The following is a 21,035-nucleotide window of genomic DNA, read 5'->3' on the forward strand; positions in this document are numbered from 1 at the left end:
GACATGAGCAAGGAAGGCCCTTCCGGAACAGCGGTCCCGGCCCCTTCGCTCTCGGATGAGGGGCATTTCATTTTGGGGTCCTTCCCAAATTAGACACAACCTCCGCCGCCAGCCGTGGTTCAGGGAGGGACAGGTATAGGCGCACCTCAGCCGACTCACTTCCTGTTCCCAAGCCGGGGGTGGGGTCGGGGGGGGGGGGAGCCCCTCTCTGGCCGGGACGTCGGCACCCCTGTCCCCCTGTTGTGTACACACAGTGTCTCTTTCCAGTGCACCGGCCTTTGGTTGGCCAACTCGTGTGCTTTCATCCTCCCAGTAAAGTCTACTTTCTAACACGTGGGAATGTTAGGAAACTTAAAAAAAAATATCGTGAGCCCGGCCGGCGTGGCTCAGGGGTTGAGCGTCGACCTAGGAACCAGGAGGTCAGGGTTCGATTCCCGGTCGGGGCACATGCCCGGGTTGCGGGCTCGATCCCCAGTGTGGGGCGTGCAGGAGGCAGCCGGTCCATGATTCTCTCTCATCATGGATGTTTCTCTCTCTCTCCTTCCCTCTCTGAAATGAATAAAAATATATTTTAAAAAAACCCAAAACGCCTAAGTGTTTAAAAGAACGCATGTTCGAACGATGGTGTCAGGCCTCTGTGGTTATGAATCCGCATTCAAACACGGGACTAACACGGGTTTTTATAAAATGGGCCCTGGGGTGATGGCCAGGACGCCTGGACCCCGAGTCAGGTGATCTTCCTGGAAAAGACGGTCTATACCAGGGGTCCTCAAACTTTTTAAACAGGGGGCCAGCTCCCTGTCCCTCAGACCGTTGGAGGGCCGGACTATAGTTTAAAAAAAAAAACTATTAACGAATTCCTATGCACACTGCACATATCTTATTTTGAAGTAAAAAAACAAAACGGGAACAAATACAATATTTGTATTTACATGTGGCCCGCGGGCCGTAGTTTGAGGACCCCTGGTCTATACGCGGGCATCCGGGGACGCGGCGGGTGGGAGGTTTGGGCAGCCTGGCTGTCCCCGGCTTCCCCAGAGACCAGCGTGTCACGGGCCCAGGAGTCCGGGGCCTCGCACGGGAAGTGTCGGCGAGCGGTCGCCCCTTTCCCGGAGCCACGAAAACGTCAAAGCCGGGTCGCCCCGAGCCTCCCGCGACCAGCACCTCGCCTACTCACACGACCCACAAAATAAAATGAAACAGATAACCGGGCCCTTCACCAAACCGCCACGCGGGGCACCTCACCCTTCGCTTTGGCTCCTCCGCTGCCACGAAGACCTTTCGTGTTCCCAGCCGACCACGGGCAAGACTCCCTCCTTGGAGAAGCAGATGCTGGGCCCCCGTCCCCCCCCCAAACGGAAAAGACAACCGTCCTCCGAGGACGCCCCCCCAACGTCCTCGGACAGAAAACAAATAAAAGGTGGGCAGCCTGCAGCCAAAAAAAAAAAAGAAAAAAGCGAAGCAGCAGCATTCCCGGGCATGAATCACCGCCCGCATTCCTCTCCGTCCGCAAACAATCTCGTCGGGGGAAGGTGCCACACGGTATCGACAGTGACAACAAATGGCGTTGTCCGGGGACATCTGTTTCCGACTCCCACGCTGATAGCGGCAGCGGGCGCTTCGGGGAGCGGCCGGCCGGCCTCACACGGCCGCAGGGACGGGCGGACGGGCGGGCGGCCGGCCGGGAAGTCACCGGCCGGGTTTATTATGGGAACCGGGGGGACCCGGCCGCCGTGCCGGGAAGCCGGTCCCGGGTCTTTGGAGATGTCCGGACCGGGGATGTGTGGGCACATTCAGCCTCATGGAAGGCAACAGCAGCAGCAAAAAAATAAAAAAAAAATAAGAATAACAAAGGTGTTTCGTCTCTTCTGCCCTGGGAGGAGGACGCCGCTCGCCCGCCCTCGGCTGAGGACGGCTTTGTGTGTCCCAGCTGGGACGGCCTGGCGTTATCGGATCCGTCCACGGGACCGAGTGCCCGAGACATTCCACACCAGCTGAGCTCTGGCATCCACGCGTGTCCATTTCTTTCTAAATTCAAACTCCCAGCCTCCCCTCTCCCGCAGCCCCGGCCGCTCCCAGACTCCCAGGCCCCGGCCCCAGGGTCCCCCCTCGGCCTGGAGAGATGCTGGCAGGAAAGCCGGGGGCAGGGGGCAGGCGGGCGGGGAGGGGAGGTGGCCCAGGACAGGGCCCTGCCGGGCCTCTCGCCTCGGCCCTTGACCCTGGGCTGTCAATCAGGAGCGGGTCAAGGTCACGGGCAGCCTGCTGCCCCCGTGGACACCTTTCCTGTGTGGGCGACGGTGGGAGCGAGAGGTGCTCACGATGAGCATCCTACGCCGAGGCCCCCGCCCCCCGATCACCCGCCCACGCTACGCGGACCTGCGTGTTGCTGGCGCCACGAGGCGTCTTCTCTGATTTTGTGGCTAAAAATGCCATCACTTATATGAATGGAAATGCCGGGTATGGGGGGGGCGGGTGATGCAGTCACCGTCGAGCTGCCTGTATATTTTTTTTTGTTATAAGGGAGACGACATGTAGGGGGAGAAAGCAAGGCAAGCATTGGATTGCAGGGTTGTTAAGATTAGGTGCTTTCTTGTTTTTAAAAAATATTTGTATTGATTTCAGAGAGGAAGGGAGAAGGAGAGAGAGAGAGAAGCATCAACGATGAGAGAGAATCATGGACCGGCTGCCTCCCGCACTCCCCCCACTGGGGATCGAGCCCGCAACCCGGGCACGTGCCCTGACGGGGAGTCGAACCTGGGACCCTTCAGTCCGCAGGCCGGCGCTCTATCCACTGAGCCACACCGGCTAGGGCTGTTTTGTTTTGTTAACCCTCACCCTCCCCAACCAGGCACGCACACCAACCAGGGCCCGGCATCAGGCCTGCAGCCGAGGTCCACACCCTCCCTTGCCCGGAATCGAACCCGGGGCCCTCGGGTCCTCGGGCTGACGCTCTGTCCACGGAGCCAGACCGGCTAGGGCTGTATTTTTTATTTTTAAACGTTTCTAAAGGACCCGGGGACCCGGCGGCTAACGTATTGTTTGCCTTGTCCGACACCGCGCGCAGGAGGCCCTCGGAAATGCCGTGAATAAATCACGAAATGAAATAATCACAGAGCTGTCGGCCCAAACGGGGGAGAGAATAAAACTCTAGCGGGGAGAGATCAATCCCAGCCCCGACGGGGCCCGCAGCGTGACCTCTTTCACCAGAATTCACAGGTGGCGGGCGAGGAGCAGTCCTTGACGTTTTTAAAAAGGCGATCTTTCCACGGGACGCCACAGCCTCCCAATCTCCTGTCCTGAAAAGTCACCCCCGCAAACATGACTGTTTTTTAAAAATAACGACTACCTTTCCTACTCATGGGAAAACAGACCCGGATTTGGGGGAAGCTATTATTGTTTCCCCTCCACCTGATTCTGCTCCACGCTGGTTAAAAACCAGACAACAGTACTTGAGATTACGTTCCTCTGACTTTATAACTACGGGTTGACAACCCCTCCTCACACGATCGCACTCCTGATGGTTATTTAAAAAAAAAGAAAAGAAAAGAAAGGAATGCAGGGACCGTCGGAAGTCAGAGGCCGTGTGACAGTCACGCAGCCGGACCCTTTTCTGTAAAAATGAGAGAGAACAGAAGCGAGGTGCAGTGACCCATCAGCTGTGTGTACAGCAGCGGTTCTCAACCTGTGGGTCGCGGCCCCTCTGGCGGCCGAACGACCCTCTCACAGGGGTCGCCTAAGACCATCCCGCAGATCAGATATTTACGTGACGATTCACCACAGTAGCAACGTGACAGTGATGAAGGAGCCACGAAAATAATGTTATGGTTGGGGGTCACCACGTGAGGAGCTGTATTGAAAGGGCCAGAAGGTTGAGAACCGCTGCTCTACGGTTTTGGGGGGCCCCCTCTGTTGCCCATCTGCTGTGCCGTCGACTCGCTTTTGCTAGGTCACTGATGAGCGAGCACTGGCACGGCCACCCCTTGTCTAATCCGAGGCCTCTTTTAAGATTGAGTTGACTCCAGCCCTGGCTGGTGTGGCCCAGTGGATAGAGCGTCGGCCCGGGGACTGAAGGGTCTCTAGTTCGATTCCCCGTCCGGGCACATGATGGGGTTTCGGGCTCGATCTCCAATAGGGGGCGTGCAGGAGGCCCCCGATCCATCATTCTCTCTCATCATTGATGTTTCTCTCTCTCTCTCCCTATCTCTTCCTCTCCGAGATCAATAAAAAAAATATAGTAAGAAAAGAAAGAAAAGACAGAGTTGATTCCAATGGCATAGATCTCCCTGGTCCCGGACCCCCTCCTTGGACCGAGGAGCTCTGCCCTGGTTCTTATGTGGGTGTCATCTCTACGATACCTTCTTCGTTCATTGTAACGATGCGTGCTGCCCCCCAACAGGAATTTTTATTTACTCTGTATCCCTTCCGCTTAGCAGTGCGGGCGGGGGGGGGGGGGGGAGAAGGGGGCTCCCCGTTCCTGGCACACCGCACCCCTCCGTCAGCAAAGTGGGTGCAGGCATCTATCTGAGGCTCTGGCCCGCGTCGTGAGCTCCCTGGCGGCCCAGGCGAAAAGGGGGCCCGGCCGGTGGCGGTCCGGGCCGTGCACTCAGCACCACACCCCCTTCTGCCTCCGGCCGCCTTCGCCGATCCTTTGCCAGTGCAACCAGCTCACAACCAAATAAGCTCACAGAAGCGCCGGCAATCAGGGCCGCCTTCCGGGAGGAAGTGCAGATAAAATCCCTCCTCACACCTCCTGCCCCCGCCCAGGGGAAGCAGGGCCTGCCCGTGTGACCAACATGCCAGGAAAGGCATTTCCTCGGCACAGACCCAGCACATGGCCGCGTCCTGGCCAAGGCCCATTAACCCCCGAAGCCCTGAGCTTGCGGGAAACGGTTTCCTACCCGGCCAGCGGCGTGCGCGGCTCCGGGGGGCGCTTCCCCTTCTATTTCTGGATCCTTCTTTTGTTCCCTGAGCTAAGAATAGCGCCGGGCCTGGGGGGGGGGGGTTATTTATAGACACCGCCCCCCCATGACTCTGCCAACACGTTAGTCATTTAGAGTTCCTGTGTGTTTTTTTTGTCGCCTTACCTTTTTGGTCATGAAAAAGCGTTCCCCTCAGAATTTATTTAGTAACAAATTACCCGTAAATAGCATTTCTTTTAATATATGAAGAAAAGCCTATATTTAGACCCCATAACATATCTGATTCCCATTTCCCACGAACTAAGAACAGATTTCAATGGGGGGGGGGGGGCGGCGGGTAAAGGCGGGGGGGGGGGGCAGGTATATAACTGTGTGTTTTTTGTTTTGTTTTGCATTTTTTTCCCCTAAATGTTACATGAGACACTATCTGACCTTTAGCTGTTCTGCTGAAAAGAGCCTCATTTCTGGGGAAGGTCATGGTATCCTCCAACCGCTCAGATTTATTTTGTCTTTTGATCCGGAAGCAAAATCGCCAGTAGAGCCAGCCCAGGAGGAACGAATCAACGGGCTCCCAGTTAAAAAGACACCGGATTGCTACAGGGTCTGGTCAGAACACGTAACATTTAAACACGACTCCTCGCCCGGGCTGGTGTGGCTCCTCGGATAGAGCGTCGGCCTGCGGACTGCAGGACCCCGGGTTCGATTCCCGGTCGGGGCACAGGCCCGGGTTGTGGGCTCCATCCCCAGTGAGGGGCGTGCAGGAGGCAGCCGATCCGTGATCCTCTCTCATCACCGATGTTTCTATCTCTCTCTCCCTCTCCCTTTCTCTCTGAAATCAATAAAAAGCAAAAACAACAAAAAACGACTCTCCCCTCCCCCCCCCTCCCCCGCTTCTCACCAAATTGCTGGCTGGAATACACATGGACCCACCTAGGAATTCCCTTGGAAACCAGTGGGTTTCCCGATATAAGGAGCTTCCCAAACCCCAAAGACCAATTTGGCTGCATGTCCTTCTGCTCTTCCTGGACCCCGATTTCCCGATCAGTGAGGTGGCCCCCCCCTTTCTAAGCATTTCCTCGGGAAGACAGCCCTACCCACGGTAAACCAGCTTCTTCCCGCCCCTAAGCCTGACACACAGATGTGCGCACCTGTTAACCCCCACGCTGCCCTTTACCCGCCTGAGACGGTTGTAACCACGTAACCACGGAGCCAATTTGGACGTATCCATTTCCCACACCCGGCCGGCGTGGCTCAGTGATTGGACATCAGCCTATGAACCAGGAGGTCAGGGTTCGATTCCCGGTCAGGGCACAGGCCCGGGTTGCGGGCTCGATCCCCAGTGTGGGGCGTGCAGGAGGCAGCCGATCCATGATTCTCTCTCCTCATGGATGTTTCTCTCTCCCTCTCCCTTTCCCTTTCCCCCCTGAAATCAATAAAAAAAATCCCTATGTATATTAGGGTGTCCCAAAATTCATGCAAAATATGCAATTCAATTGCAAATCTTGCGTGAATTTTGGGACACCCTATATATTTAAAAAGTATCCATGCTTTAGCCCTTCAGGACGACGTGCTACAGAGCAGCGCCGGCTGGGCCTGGGGACCAGGTGCTGAGTGACACCGGTGGCCCTGGCTCCCGGGCCCACCGGCCCAGCCCTGCTCCGCATCGCGGCGGCCACTTCCGCCAGCACGGAGATAATTAGGTTCCTTTGATCTAAATGTCTACGGAGATGAATCGCCACGAATGAGCGCATTCCGTCTCTGAGCCCTCTGGTCACAGACCGGCATTTGCCTCTTCTGCTCGAAACCTATCAAACCGGGAGCCGGGGGAGGTGGGAGCCACGATGGAGACATTACTCTCCGGCCGGGCCCCCCTCGGGGACGCTGCCCCGGCTCCGGCCGCTCGCTCCGAGCCCGCGGGACGATGCGTTTTCCGTCCTCGCCGCGCGCTTCTCCCCAGGGTTTGGTTTTCACACCGTCCTCGCCTCAGAACCGACCGGAACACATTCCATCTGTGCGGCCGACTGCCCTCAGCTGTGGGCCGCCTGCTGAGATATTGGGGTCCCCCCCACCCCGCCTCCCACAGGGCCGTGGGGTGCGGCTCTGGGCCGTGGAAAAGCCGCAACTGGGAGAGCGAGGGAAGCACTGTTTCTGGGGGTGTTTTCTCTCCGAGAGCTCCCGTTTGTGTAAAACGCGCAAAAGGAAGACCCACGTCTTTGCACCCCCACTTGCCCGGCGCTGCCTGCAGGGGACACGCCTCGAGGCCCAGTGTGCTGGGTCAGTGTCTGCTGTCAGGGACGAGGGAGTCAGGGACCAGGGACTCAGGGGACAAGGGGACTGGCAGGAGGGCCTTTTCCAGGACGAGATAAGAGATCAGAGCCGCAGTCCCCGCAGTTTCTGGGCCGGTTCTGTTTGGTTGCAGGGCCCGCAGGCCGGGCGGGGAGCGGTGGGAGGCCAGGCCCCCGGGGGAGGGGGAGGTTTACGCATCATCGCAGATAAAACACTCATTATTAGCAGAATCATCGATTCGGGTCCGCGTGACATATGCGCGCTCAGCTATGGGTTTGTAGATAAATCCCCGGATTTGTCTTCTAATCCGAACGCCGCCCACGGCTCTGCGTCGATCGCGGGGAGAGAGCTCAGCCCGGACTCCCCGAGTCCCCCTCAGAGACTGAGTGGGAACCGTTCTTAAAGGGGCAACAGGATGGCTGCGGGGTTGGGGATGGAGGGAGAGGATGTATTTAAAATAGGTAGCAATTGTTTAAAACGTGTTTTGAGAGAGAGAGAGAGAGAGAGAGAGGGAGAGAGAGACATCAATGATGAGAGAGGATCATGGATCGGCTGCCTCCTGCACGCCCCTCACTGGGGATCGAGCCCACAACTGGGGCCTGTGCCCTGACCAGGAATCGAACCCGGGACCCTTCAGTCTGCAGGCCGACGCTCTATCCACTGAGCAACACTGGCCGGGGCTGGCTGTGTTGTCTTGAATAGAACCAGGCATCAGGATGAGTCCGTGGTTCCCTCAGGGGGCATCTCAGGACGAGCCCATCTGTCCGGGGGGCTCTGTGGGGACTCGCAGGCCGGACTAAAGGGGATTCGGGGTCCCCTTCCCAGCACAAGGCTCTCGGAGGCTCACCCCAAACCCAGGGTCGCCTGGCCCATCTCTTTATGTTGCTGCCATTTTTCTTTAAAGCAAATCCCGTTGGGTCTCTATGCACAGCCATCCCGCGTGCATCCGTCCACCCTGCCGCCTCCACGGCCACGCCCTGGCCTCAGCCACCGGAACCTCTCTCGTGGCCGGGACCCACCCAGCTAGGAGGGGTGAGGGGGGTGTTCCCGGTGGCAGGGAGTCGCCCACAAAACCGTAGGGTTCACCCCAGTGGGGGGCGCGCAGGAGGCAGCCGGCCCATGATCCTCTCTCCTCATTGAGGTGTCTCCCTCTCTCCCTTCCTCTCTGCCGTCAACACAAATGGATTTAGAAATAAAAATATGCTTAGAAACGCGAACGAGAGCCTGTACAGATGGGGACGGGGAGGCAGAAGTGGCGGGAGCGGAGGAAGCAAAGAAAAGGAGACAGAGGGTCAGAGTGTCTCCAGGCCGCTGGGGCTCTGAGAACACGGAGGAGCCGCGGGAATTAGGTTGGAAGCGTCAGGCGGTGAAGACGGCCAGCCCGGCTGCTGCCGTGTGTGTGTGTGTGTGTGTGTGCGCGCGCGTGTGTCGCTCTGAGTGTGGGCGGCCCAGGCCTGGCCCGGTGTCGGGGCCGCCATCCTGCAAATGGACGTGAGCCCCCCGAGACCTGCAAGATCGACTTCCCCAGAGGAAGGCGAGCGGGTCGGGGCCGAGCCATCCCTCTCGCCCCCTGGGACAGAGAAGCCCCGCTTGACAAGTCCCGGGGTCAGAGGGCAAAGCCCTTCACCAAGGTGGTGAGCGAGGGGTCACGCCCGAGTCATGTTTCTGGGTGGTTTTTTTTATCCGTCAGTCTGACGGGGGCCGACTTTCCATCGGATCTGGGGGCCAGTCTGCGGGCCCTGGTTATTCTCAGATCCAGGCAGCTGCTGCTTGTAGTGACAGCTGAGGGACCCATTCAGGGCTGGGCAGCGGGAGATGGGGCGGGGCCTGGGGAGCTGGGCCAGGGAGAGGGAGGGGCCCGGGGAGCTGGGGCGGGGGGCTCGCCATGTGTTCCTCATTCGGTGCCCCTCCAATTACAGCCTAAGGCTGACAGGCCCTGGGACAGCCTCTCCCCATGGGGGTGGGGGGTGGGGGGAGCACAGGGCTGACCCCCTGCACGTGGGAACGGAGCTGTCCTGTGTGGTCCCCACAATGTCCTCCTCTGATTCAGAAAGGAACCCACATGTCCTTGGGCCGATTTAAAATAAACCGCCCTCACCCTTCCCGCGAGGCTCCGTGGCTGAGCATCGACCTAGGAACCAGGAGGTCCCGGGTTCGATTCCCGCTCAGGGCACGTGCCCGGGGTAGTGGGCTGGATCTCCAGTGGGGCGCGTGCAGGAGGCAGCCGGTCCATGATTCTCTCTCTCCCTCTCCCTTCCTCTCTGAAATCAATACACATATTTTAAAAAAAATATAGTGGAACCTCGTTTCTCGAACAATTCACTTCTCAACCTGATGGATCCATCACGCGTCTCTCAGGTGACGAAGGAGAGAAGGCGCGAATCTGAGTCAGTTACACAGTTAAAGTCGCAGTGGCTGTGCCGTGAATATTTTCCTGTGTTTTTTTTTTTTTTTTTTTGCGGCTGCTTATAATTATTGTAAAATTTTCGTGTTTTTTTTTTTAACTGTACACCGCCTTTCCTTGTGTTACATTTTCCTTGACATTTCATCTCTTTGTTTTTAAAGTGTTTACTTCCAGATCAGACAGAAGGACAGACGGGCACTGTAGGGAAGAAAGCTTAAAACGGGGGTTCAGGTGGGGGGTCTGGCACGTCAATGTACGTGATTCCTGATGGGAAGAAAACGATTCGGTTTCCGAACGGCCTTCCGGGACGAATTCAGGTCGAGAAGCGAGGCCCCACTGTCTAGGAAACTGCTCGGAAAGCTTCTCTAAGGGACCAGGGAAAAGGGGGTTTCCGTGCCCCCCCCCCCCCCCCCCGACTTAGAGAGCGGGGCTGGGAGCCGGGCTGAATTCCTCGGGCACCACCTCCGCCTCAGACCTGCTTTCTACAGCAACGCGGGCCCGGCGTCTCAGACAGGATTAATCTCCTGGTTTTTATTTTGATTCCTCCACGTATCAGAACCGCTCACCAGGGGAAGTTCTCCTCGCTCAGTTCCCAGAACCCTCCGAGGACCCCCGGTCTCATTAGGAGATTAAATGGAAGCGGTAGGTTCATTAGTGTGGGCCGGGGGGGGGGGGGGGTATGGGGGGCGGGGGTCTTGGAGGCCTGGCCAGGAGGAGGCGGCGGCCTCTTACAGGAGCTGGACTGGGGGGCGGGGGGTGTGGGGGTGTGGGGAGTCGTCAAATCAATTTAGTGGGTCAGAACCAGACATTTAAAAAAAAAAAAAGTGAAATAAATCAGACTCTAGCACAGTGGTTCTCAACCTTCCTCACGCCGCGACCCTTTCATACAGCGCCTCATGTTGTGGGGACCCCCAACCATGAAATTATTTTCGTGGCTACTTCATCACTGTCATGTTGCTACTGTTAAGTAAATAACTGTCATGTAAATATCTGATAGGCAGGATGTATTTTCATTGTGACAAATTGAACATCATGAAAGCATAGTGATTAATCACAAAAACAATATGTAATTGTATATGTGTTTTCCGATGGTCTCAGGCGACCCCTGCGAAAGGGTCGTTCGACCCCCAAAGGGGTCACGACCCACAGGTTGAGAACCGCTGCTCTAGCAGAATATAATGGCAAGTGTCTGAGTGCATAACAGGGAGGAGAAGGTCATGTCCCGGGAAACTGGCTGAGAGAGAGGGAGAGAGCGAGCCGTCCCCGGTTCCCCAAGTTCTGGTGCAAAATCCTGTTCCCCCCGCAGGTCCCAGTAAAACCGCCCCTAAAGGCCCCGCCGCGGGGAAGGACCCGGCCTCGGAGGCCTCGCTCTGCTTTCTGACAAAGTCACTTTATAAACAAAAGGAAAAGGAATTCCTCCGAGCGGGAAAGCCACCCCCTCGCTCTATATTTAACTCTAAGCTGTTCCGAATTCTCCGTTTCCTCCTCTGAAAAAAGGCCCCCGTGGAGTCCCTTCTTTCAAGGAGAGCCAATGGGAACAAGGTCAAGGTCACCTTCCCTGCCTGCTCCCCCCCCCCCCGGCCCCCGTAGGAGCCGCCAATGGCTTGGCTTTACCTTGGCCTTTTATTTTATTTATTTATTACTCATTTATTTTAATTTTATACCTTTATTGCTTTCAGAGAGGAAGGGAGAGGGAGAGGGAGAAACATCCACGATGAGAGAGAATCAGGGATCGGCTGCCCCCTGCACGCCCCCCGGTGGGGATCGAGCCCGCCACCCGGGCCTGCGCCCTTGACCGGAATCGAACCCGGCAGCCTTAGCCCTTTCAAATCCCGCGGCAGACAGATCCAGGCACCCCACAAGGGCACCGATGATGAATGAGGTTTGACTACGTCCTTCCCAAAGGTGTTTATGCTTTAGCCAAAGATGAACCCGCGTGCCCTATGAAAGAATCTCGGAGGATTCAGTGACGGGGAGGCGGGGAGAGAACGCTGCAGAGAAAAGAGGGTGCTCCCAGCCTTCCCACCGCCCCCACCTGCGGCTCCGTGGACCTGTCCCTTCTCACATCCCCCTTTTTAAAACAGAAAATCCAGAGGCACGCTTTCCTTCCCCTGCGGATTTGTGAAATACAGTTTCAGCATCTTTATCTTTTAAAAAATATATAGTTATTTATGAAACTGTCTTCTCAGACGATCCGTGAGAGGAAATACTTCGTCTTACTCAACTCCGCGTTCATCTTACGCCCCCTCCCTGCCCGGCGGCCCCTCTCCCTGCCGGGCGGCCCAGCGGTGCTCAGAGCAGGAGCAGCGAGTGTTTGTTACAAAGTTACACCCCCCACAGCACCTGCAACATTGTTTCCCAGCGTCCGGCTGGGGCCAGGGGCCGCGGGCATGGCTTTTCCTGGAGGCGAGTGTATTCCTGTGGCTCGGCTGGCGTGGCTCAGTGGCCGCCCGTCGACCGAGGCACCAGGAGCTCAGGATTTGATCCTGGGTCCATATCCGAGATTCTACAGATGAAAAAAACTGCATCTGCCAGAGAGACCGACGCCCCCGCCCAGTCCCACGGGGATCGAGCATCGAGCGGCGAGGATGCAATTCCAATCCAGGCCGGCGGGGCCCAGAGTTGGGCCAGCCCCTCCGGCCCAGTCCCTGGCCTTTCTCTGCATCTGAAACTGTCATTTCCCTTTCCACCGTCAGAGGCCTCACCTGTCCTCCTAAAGGCGAAGGTGTCGCCATGAGGACCCCAGGCGGGTGCTGTTGGCAAGGAGAGCACCCCCTGAGGCCCAACGGGCGAACACCCGGGTGCGAGCACCCCTGGCCTGCGGGTGCTAACTGTGCCCTGTGCCCTGTGCCCTGTGCCGCCCTGTGCCGCTCGCTCCACGCCCCACCGCCAGCCGCCTCTAAATTAGCGAGAGAGGCCCGGAGGGCCGAGAGCCGGGGCACGAGGGTCTCAACCATCAGCCACATGCGCCAGCGCTCCATCCGCGTATTTGGATCCGCACAGACAACTCCGGTTTCTTTTTTTTGTTTCGTTTGGTTACCCCGCCCCCGAGGATATGTTCCCACCGATTTGTAGAGAGAGTGGAAGGGCCGGGGAGAGACAGAGAGAGAGAAAGACATCTGTGTGAAAGAGGCATGTCGACGGGTTGCCCCCCGCACGCACCCCACCCAGGGCCAGGCACCGAGCCTGCAACCGAGGTCCGCGCCCTTGGCCGGAATCGAACCCGGGACCCCTCCGTCCGTGGGCCGACGCTCCATCCACTGAGCCACACCGGCCAGGGCCAGACAACGTGTCTGTTTCCACGCACGAAGTCCAGAGCGGCGTGGGGCTGACGTGGAAACACCTTTTCCCGGCGTGTGGCCCTCGGGGCCCCTCGTCCTTCTCCACGGACCATTTCTAACAGAAAAAACCCTTTCTCGGGAAGTCTGCTTTCTACAGTCCCCTCGTGGGTGTGAAAATCCGCCCCCTGCCACGTCCCAGGTGACCTGCCACCCCCAGCAGGCGCGCCCCCGCCCAGGCCGGCGAAAGGAAGGCCATGTTTGTGTCACAGACACACTCGGCCACCGCAGCCAGGACACGCTTTTGTGTCAAAACCCCAGAAGGAAGCCGAGAGGGGCTGGGTGGCCGTGGCCCACAGAACGCTCCCCCGTGAGCCCCGGCTTCAGCCGCAGGAAATAAAATAATTACGTCGTTACACCGAGATCCTTAGGCAAACAGGCGCCGTGTTTACAATGTAGCAATCCATTAGCCTCAGCGCAGACAGAGGCTGGGAGGCCCCGAGCGCCAGCCAAGTAGACAGGCCCTCGCGGCGGCCCCCCCAAACCCCCCCCCACCCCCCGGCAAACACGGCCAGCCTCCCCGTGGCGTTTGGTCCAGAAGCAAAGTCCTCACCAGCCCCGAGTCCGGGTAAACAGGCCATAAATACCGCCTGGGCCCTTCCAGCCCGCGTGGCACCTGCATTCTTTCGGGTCTAACCAGCATGGATGTTGGCCCCCCACCCTCCCCTCCCCTCCCCCCCAAGTTGGAACTGGTCCTATTGTAAGAGAGCCCTCGACTTGGCAATTCTCTTTGAAAAAGTTGACCAGGCACCGTTGGAGTCGACCGCACGTGTCCAGCCACCAACCCTCTGAGTTAGAGAGGACCCTGATTAAAGACGAACCCCTGTTCCTATGCTTGGCCTTAACCGCCATCCCCACCAACGGGGAGCCGCGGCGAAGAGACGCCCCCCCACCCCCCCCCCCCCCCGCTCCGTGCCCCGGGCAGAGCGGCGGCGATAAGACAGAACCGGAACAGAACAACCCCCCCCCCCCCCCCCCCCCCCCCCCCCGTGCAGGGCAGCAGGGCTGCGCCCGTGGCGGGAGGGCCGGGGCTCCGGGAAGGAGCGGTCAGCGCGGACGGATGGACGGACGGACGGACGTACCTTAAGCTCCCGGAAGAAGACGCTGCTCCGGGCCCACTCGACGATGGAGAAGAGCGTCTGGTCCGCCATCTTGCACATGAGCCCGAAGGTGCTGAGCTTCTCGTGCTTGCCCCGGGCGGCCTGCTCCTGCTGCAGGCAGGCCATGATCTTGGCCTGCACCTGCGGCTCGTCCGGCTCGCACTTGAGCAGTTCCAGGATCAGGTGCGGGACGCTGGCCGGGGAGCCGGTCTGGTAGCCGTCCAGGTAGGGGTAGCCCATGAGGGACTCGGGCGAGCTGGTGTAGGGGTCGGGGTACTCGGACTTGATGGCCCGGCTGGGGAAGGGGCCGTAGGGGGGGTGGTAGCCTTGCAGGCTGCTGCCGTGCGGCGGGGGCATGGCCATGCTGATGGGGGAGGTGACGAAGGGGCTGCGGTCGTAGTCCGTGGGCGGCAGGGCGGCGTGGCTCAGGGGGAGGCCCTTGGAGGCCGAGTGCATGTTCTGGATGGCGGAGGTGAGGCTCAGCTCGGGCGGCATCGCCTGGATCACCTGGGACATGGCCTCCAGCTTCAGTCCGTTGGCGCGGATGAGGGCCTTCTTCTGCTGCTTCAGGGCCCGGTCCCGCTTGTACATGGGCCCGAACTTATTCCGTCCGCCGCGCATCCGGTCGGCCCTGACGGCTGGAGGAGAGGGAGTCGGGGTGTGAGGGAAGGCGGAAGTGGTTAGGGCCCCCGGCATCGTCCCAACAGGTCAGGGTCTGTGGGCTCGTCGCCTCGCAGGCTGCTGCCTGGCGGGGCACAGACAGGCATCCACCAAATGAGCCCCGGCCGGTGTGGCTCAGTCGGGAGAGCGTCCGCCTGCGGACTGAAGGGTCCCGGGTTCGATTCCCGGTCAAGGGCACATGCCGGGGTTGCAGGCTTGGTCCCTGGTGTGGGGCCTGCAGGAGGCAGCTGATCAATGATTCTTGCTCATCATTGATGCCTCTCTCTCTCTCTCTCTCTCTCTCTCTCTCCTTCTCCCTCTCTGAAATCAATGAAAATATATTTACAAAAGAAAAAAGAATCCAACAATCAATGCGTAAATAAGTGGAACTACAAATCAATGTTTCTCTCTCTTTCTCTTCCTCTTTCTCTAAAAACCAACCCATAAATAAAAGAATTTAAAAAAAAATAAAGATGTAAGCTATTAGCACTCCCTAGAGCAGCCGTGGGCAGACTACGGCCCGCGGGCCGGATCCGGCCCGTTGGAAATGAATAAAACTAAAAAAAAAAAAAAAAAAGACCGTACCCTTTTACGTAATGATGTTTACTTTGAATTTATATTAGTTCACACAAACACTCCATCCATGCTTTTGTTCCGGCCCTCCGGTCCAGTTTAAGAACCCATTGTGGCCCTCGAGTCAAAAAGTTTGCCCGCCCCTGCTCCAGATTGACGACTATTTAGAAATATGGGCAATGGACCAGAAGCAGTATGTGCGTTTCTGTTCTTACTACATTAGTCCTCAACGATTCCCCCCAAAAGCCCTGTCCCCGTTATTCATGAATTGTTTCCTCCACGTGAGTTTTTTTTTTAAAAAAAATCTCTCCCTTCGGTGGACGGGGGAGGTTGCCTAATTGTTGCCACACACACCGGACACTTCGTATCCTCGAAGGCGTGTCAGTGTTTCTACTAAGAGGACCGGCGTCTCTTAGGCCTGTTACATTGTTGCTCTCTTTACAGAATTACAAGCTGCCGATGGCAACAAAGTATCCAAGGACCCACTTCTAGATTAGCCTGTGACCGTCTGCTCTGAGAGCACCGTCCTGCTCCTAAGCCACGCTGGCCCAAGTTGCTGCAAAAATGGCCGGGGGTGTCCTTTCCTTAGAAAAAAAAAAAAAAGATTTTCACCCGGGCTCGATGAACGCGCATCAGATCGCCACGGGCCATCGTTTTTTAGTTTTAGCGAAACTGCACAGAATGAGAGCCGATTCGTTTCAGACGCCGTCCAGACAGCCTCCCTCCCCGGGTCCCGGCGCTGGGTGGAGTCTGGGGCCCGGTCGTCGTCGAATAAGTGAGCCGTTCTCCCCAGGCCCGCGGTGGCCAATGGCGATCAGGCAGAAGCCAGCCGCCCTGACAGCCTGGGCCGTGTGGCCGTGGCCGGAGGGTATGTTTTTGGAGCTTTTCATCCTAGGATTAGTCCAGCATTAAAAATGTATGGCGAACGCTGGGTGTCCGGACCACAACACCAGACAATAGAGGTTTTCACGGGGGGTGAGAATTGGCTGAATACTCAGCGGTTTCGTCGCCCTGGCAGGAAGGTGCGGTGGGGTGGGCAGCCGAGTGACTTACAGGGAAGAAAACCAACGCTCCCAGGGAAAGAAACGCAACCTTTTTCTTTCGTTAAGAAAAACGGCCGGCCGGCGGGGCTCAGGGGTTGAGCGTCGACCTCTGAACCAGGAGGTCACGGTTCGATTCCCGGTCAGGGCACAGGCCCGGGTTGCGGGCTCCATCCCCAGTGGGGGCCGTGCAGGAGGCGGCCAGTGGATGGATGTTTCATTCTCATATGGATGCTTCTCTCTCTCTCCTTCTCCCTCTAAAAATCTATTAAAAAAACCATTTTTTTAAAAGAAAGCACAAAAACACTAGTGCTTGGCACATGCCGGTGATACGGACGGCTCGTTGCTACCTTATCTGTCTCGTACTTCACCTGAGAACGTCAGCAGGCGGGAATCTGAAGACCAGCGACCTGCCACCGCGTCCGTGAATTACACGTCATGAGTAGCGGCCACGTGTTAACCCTGCCGCCTGCCAATGTGCGCGCAGTCAGCCCGTCTCCGCTCTCTCTCGACGTAAAGTTTAACGTGGCTTTTAAGAAAGCAGGCTCGTGTCTCCCGTCTGTGAGCTCGTTACTTTTTCATGTTTCCTGCTTCTCAACTTTTAAAAAAAAATTTCATCTTGCAGGCTCCGTCATTCTCTTCATTTAAAAAAAATATATTTTATTGATTTTTTACAGAGAGGAAGGGAGAGGGATAGAGAGCTAGAAACATCGATGAGAGAGAAACATCGACCAGCTGCTTCCTGCACACCCCCTACTGGGGAGGTGCCCGCAACCAAGGGACATGCCCTTGACCGGAATCGAACCCGGGACCCTTGAGTCTGCAGGCTGACACTCTATCCACTGAGCCAAACCGGCCAGGGCCATTCTCTTGATTTTAAAAAGTGCTTTCCCACACTATCCCAAACGACACCTGCCCGGAGAAAGCTCTTTTGACAAGTAAAGGGTTTAATCCCTGCTCGGGAATCATGTAATCGATTGTTACACTTATGACAAGCAAGCCTATTAAAAAAAAAAAAAATTCCATTCTGGCCGGCGTGGCTCCGTGGTTGAGAGTTGACCTGTGAACCAGGAGGTCACAGTTGGATTCCCGGTCAGGGCACAGGCCTGGGTTGCGCGCTCCATCCCCAGTGGGGGGCATGCAGGACGCAGCCGATCCATGATTCTCTCTCATCATGGATGTTTCTCTCCCTCTCCTTTCCTCTCTGAAATCAATAAAAACACATTTAGAAAAAAAAAAAAAAGATTCTAACCAAACTTTGGGGCGTTCCGATTTGAAAACTTTAAAAAAAAAGGATTTTTTCCCCTACATTATTTTTATTTGTTCTCAGTTGAATGGCTTGAGTCTCGCTTTCACCTACCCTGTTTTTATTTTGAGGGTCAGATGCAGCAACTCCCCAAACTAACAAGAGCAACAACCAAAAAATGGCGAGGAGGGGTGAGGCCCACGACTCTGATAGGAACATGTTTTCCTTCGTGGGCTTGACAAGGGCAGTAACGAAGCACAGGCTATTGGTAACGCGGACCAACCGTAAAGTCTGACACCCCCGTCCGCGGTGTTAAAAGACCGGGAAAATAACGTTCCTCTGGTGGAAGCACAACGTTGCGTTACACGCGAGGCCCCGGGAGCCTTAACAGGCAGCGGCGTGGCGAGGGGGCCTTACCTTCTAGCTTCATCCCCACGCTCAGGCATTTCTGAAACCGACAGTAGGGACAGCGCTTTCGCTGGGTTTTGTCGATCTGACAGCTCTGGTTCTCTATGCACGTGTACCTCTTGTTGTTCTGGACCGTCCGCTTAAAAAAGCCCTGGAAGACAGAGGACACGGGGAGACGCGTTATACACCCACGGCCCACCCGTCCCTCCCGTGGCCTCTCGGGCAGGGACTCCACAGCCCAGCCTCTCACGGTGCCACGGGAGCCGTTCTGAGGGTCTGCGGTTTTGTTGGCCAGTTTCCTGAGACCCGTCCTCCCCGCCAGGCCCAGGAGATCGCGCCGGCCCTGGGGTTCTATTCCTGAAGCATGACGGCCAATCTTGGGGGAGATTCGGCTCCGTACACACCATCGCATCTCAACGTTTCAGAGAAAAACACCTTCTTTAGGGACCAGTGCTTCTCTCCTCTCCCAACCCCACACCCCACACCCTTCGAGTCCAGAGAGAGGGTCTTAGGGAGTCTGATACCATTTCAGGGACAAACTACTGCCAAAAAAAAAAAAAAAAAGCCAGTGGAAAACCTGGCTAGCAGAAGGTCTCAGATCTCCTGCGAATGTCAACATGAGGTCGTTAAAAGCAAAAGGATTTGAAGAGTAAAAATGGGGGAAACGTTCCTAATTCCCCTGGAATGCGTTCCAGTATGAGAACTCTGTTTGGAAAAAAAAAAAAAAAAAAAGAAAGAAAGAAAGGGAAAAAAGTGAAACGAATGGGAAAGCGCACAGAGACCCGAGGTCCCACACAAAAGTGTGTGTTTCCCTAAAAAAAATTAATCAAACTGTGAAGTGGGGTGGCTCGATAACATGGCAACAGTGTGACCAGGTGGCTTTGGTCTCTCTGTTTATCCTTCCCGGCCATAAAGTGAAACAATTTTTACTTTGTGTCGGAGAAGCCAGGGTTTTTTTTTTTCCTGGCAGGGGCTGAAGTCATTGTACCCAGCTTTCTGCTTTTTTTTAAAAAAAAAAAAAGAAAGAAAGAAAGAAAAAAAGTTGGAAAACGGCGCCTATCACGTTGACTGGGAATATATAGAAAAGGTCTGTGACAAGCCCTCGCTGATCTCAGTAACAGCGTGAAGCATGTGACCTGTGCCTCCCTCCCATTGGAACGGGCCCTATATTTATGAAAACAACTCTATCGGGAACGAGAAGACCTGGCCTGTTTTGTTCCTCGCGATATAAATTCCCAGGAATCCCCACAATTATTTCGGGAGTAAATCAGGCTGGGAAGGTAGACTTTTATGTCGGTGGGTAATGAATGCCTGGCCCCGCAGGGTGGCGGCGGGGGGTGGGGGGGGGGGCGCTCGCAAGTGGCAAGGTATTTGGGAGCCTCTTTGTCACGGCTCCTCCGGAGAACAGCGATGCCTTAAATATAGATAAGTCACGCGGAATCAATATTTGGGGGCTGTTCGAGATAGAAGGCTTCCTACCGCGACACCATAAACTATCCGAAAGCCATGAGACTGGCAAAGTTTTCTAAACACCATCCATTTCTTTGCCCTTTGAATTAAAGGAGACACATATTTCTAAGAATCCTCTCCCTAGGACGGTCTCTCTCTCTCTCTCTCTTTCTCTTATTTTTTTAAATTGAGTCTTAAAATAAACATAAAAATAAAAAAAGACAGCCTGGCTCCAGGTCGGCTGAAGAAGTCACCCCGGGGGTTGGCTGGGGCTCAGAAGGTCCCCTTCTCTCATCTCGGGTGACCACCCGCGAGCTCACCTTGCAGCTCTCACAGGTGAGGAGCCCGTAGTGGTAGCCGGACACTTTGTCTCCGCACACGGGGCACAGCTCCTCCAGGTCCTCGTCGTAGGAGTAATTCACCATCTTAAACTGCGACACTGGAAGGGAAGAGGCAGAGAGAGACACACACACGCCCCGTGAGCTTCCCGGGTCGCCTTCCATCACGGAAAGGCCCCGCGGGTGGGGACGGGCGGGGGGCAAAGTCCACCAGGAAAGAGACAAAGTAAAAAATACTTCGGTTGTGCCCAGGAGTTCCTTAGAGAACGCCAGCGAGAAAGCCAGGCATCTTTTAAAAAATATATGCATATATATATATATATTTTTTAAGAAATTTAAAAAATAGCTCCCAAGTCTTCTGTGAAACACGCATGCACCGACCCCCTGGTGCACACAAGCCCGCAAAGCCACCGATCCCGCCGGGAGCGGGCGCCGCCAGCAGAAACCACTTCGGATTTCTTTTAAACTCCTTTCCAAGTCCCAAACCCGCCACCTTTGCCCGGGGGCCAGAAGCAAGCCCCCCCCCCCCGCCCCCCCCCCCCCCCCCCCGCCGCCTCTCTCTCTCTCTCTCTCTCTCTCTCAGGATGTTTGCAGCCAGCACCTCGCGGGTGGGGCGGCCACCAGGGCCAGGCCCTTGGCCCAGACACTCCAGCCCCAACCCCGGCTCTGAGCAGCCCCCTCCCCGGGGCTCCCCAGGGCTCCCCAAGGCTCCCCAAGGCTCCCCAGGCTCCGGGCTGGGCGAGGAAGCGAAAGGGATCTCTCTCTCTCTCTCTCAATCCCGATACTTTGTTTCAACTCCGCACTTTTGCAAACCCGCCCGCCTGTGAAAGTGAAAAAGGAAAAAAAAAAGGGGAAGACGGCCCAGGAGGAAACAATGTAACATAAAGGAGGAAAAGAGACCCAGTCCTGTAAGAACTTCGCAGGTTTTCCCATCATCGCCCCGAGATCGCCCCGTTGAAGTTCAGCCCAAATCGGGCCGCCCGGCGGGGATGGGGGCCCGCCTTCCCGGGACGAGCGAGCGAGCGTCCCGTGTGGAGCGAGTCCGTGTGCGGAAGGGCAGTGGCCCGAGGGGTCCCAGATGGTACCTGGTCCGGTCCCTTCCCGGGACTCCACGTCCAGGCGGCGGGGGACACGGGCGGGTCGCGCAGCCCCGGCCACCGCGCGCGCGCGCTCGGGCAGCGGCCTGTGAACCCCCGGGGCGCACTCGCCTTTCCTTTCGCGGGTTGCTCAACCGCCGCCGCCACCGGCACGCAAACACCCGCTCCGTTTGTTTT

The 21,035-nt window shown here is 56.8% G+C and overlaps 1 protein-coding gene across 4 annotated transcripts in view; it reads right to left on the reverse strand.

Annotated features, from left to right (window-relative positions):
- The window catches only part of NR5A2 (nuclear receptor subfamily 5 group A member 2), a 58,589-nt gene that overhangs the window by 26,783 nt on the left and 10,771 nt on the right, over positions 1-21,035 (reverse strand). For 3 of the 4 annotated variants that reach the window (XM_070401298.1, XM_070401301.1, XM_070401300.1), the window contains 3 exons: positions 19,744-19,862; positions 17,984-18,125; positions 14,030-14,685 (listed from right to left, as the gene is read on the reverse strand). In XM_070401298.1, coding sequence (XP_070257399.1) covers positions 14,030-14,685; positions 17,984-18,125; positions 19,744-19,862 — 917 coding nt within the window. Of the gene's footprint in view, positions 1-14,029; positions 14,686-17,983; positions 18,126-19,743; positions 19,863-20,846; positions 20,940-21,035 lie in introns of those variants that run through there. The other variant, XM_070401299.1, reaches the window with a different exon arrangement.

Source organism: Myotis yumanensis, unplaced genomic scaffold, assembly GCF_028538775.1.
Source record: "Myotis yumanensis isolate MYYU_CA2020_CCGP unplaced genomic scaffold, mMyoYum1.0.hap1 SCAF_22, whole genome shotgun sequence".
NCBI classification, from domain to species: Eukaryota; Metazoa; Chordata; class Mammalia; order Chiroptera; family Vespertilionidae; genus Myotis; species Myotis yumanensis.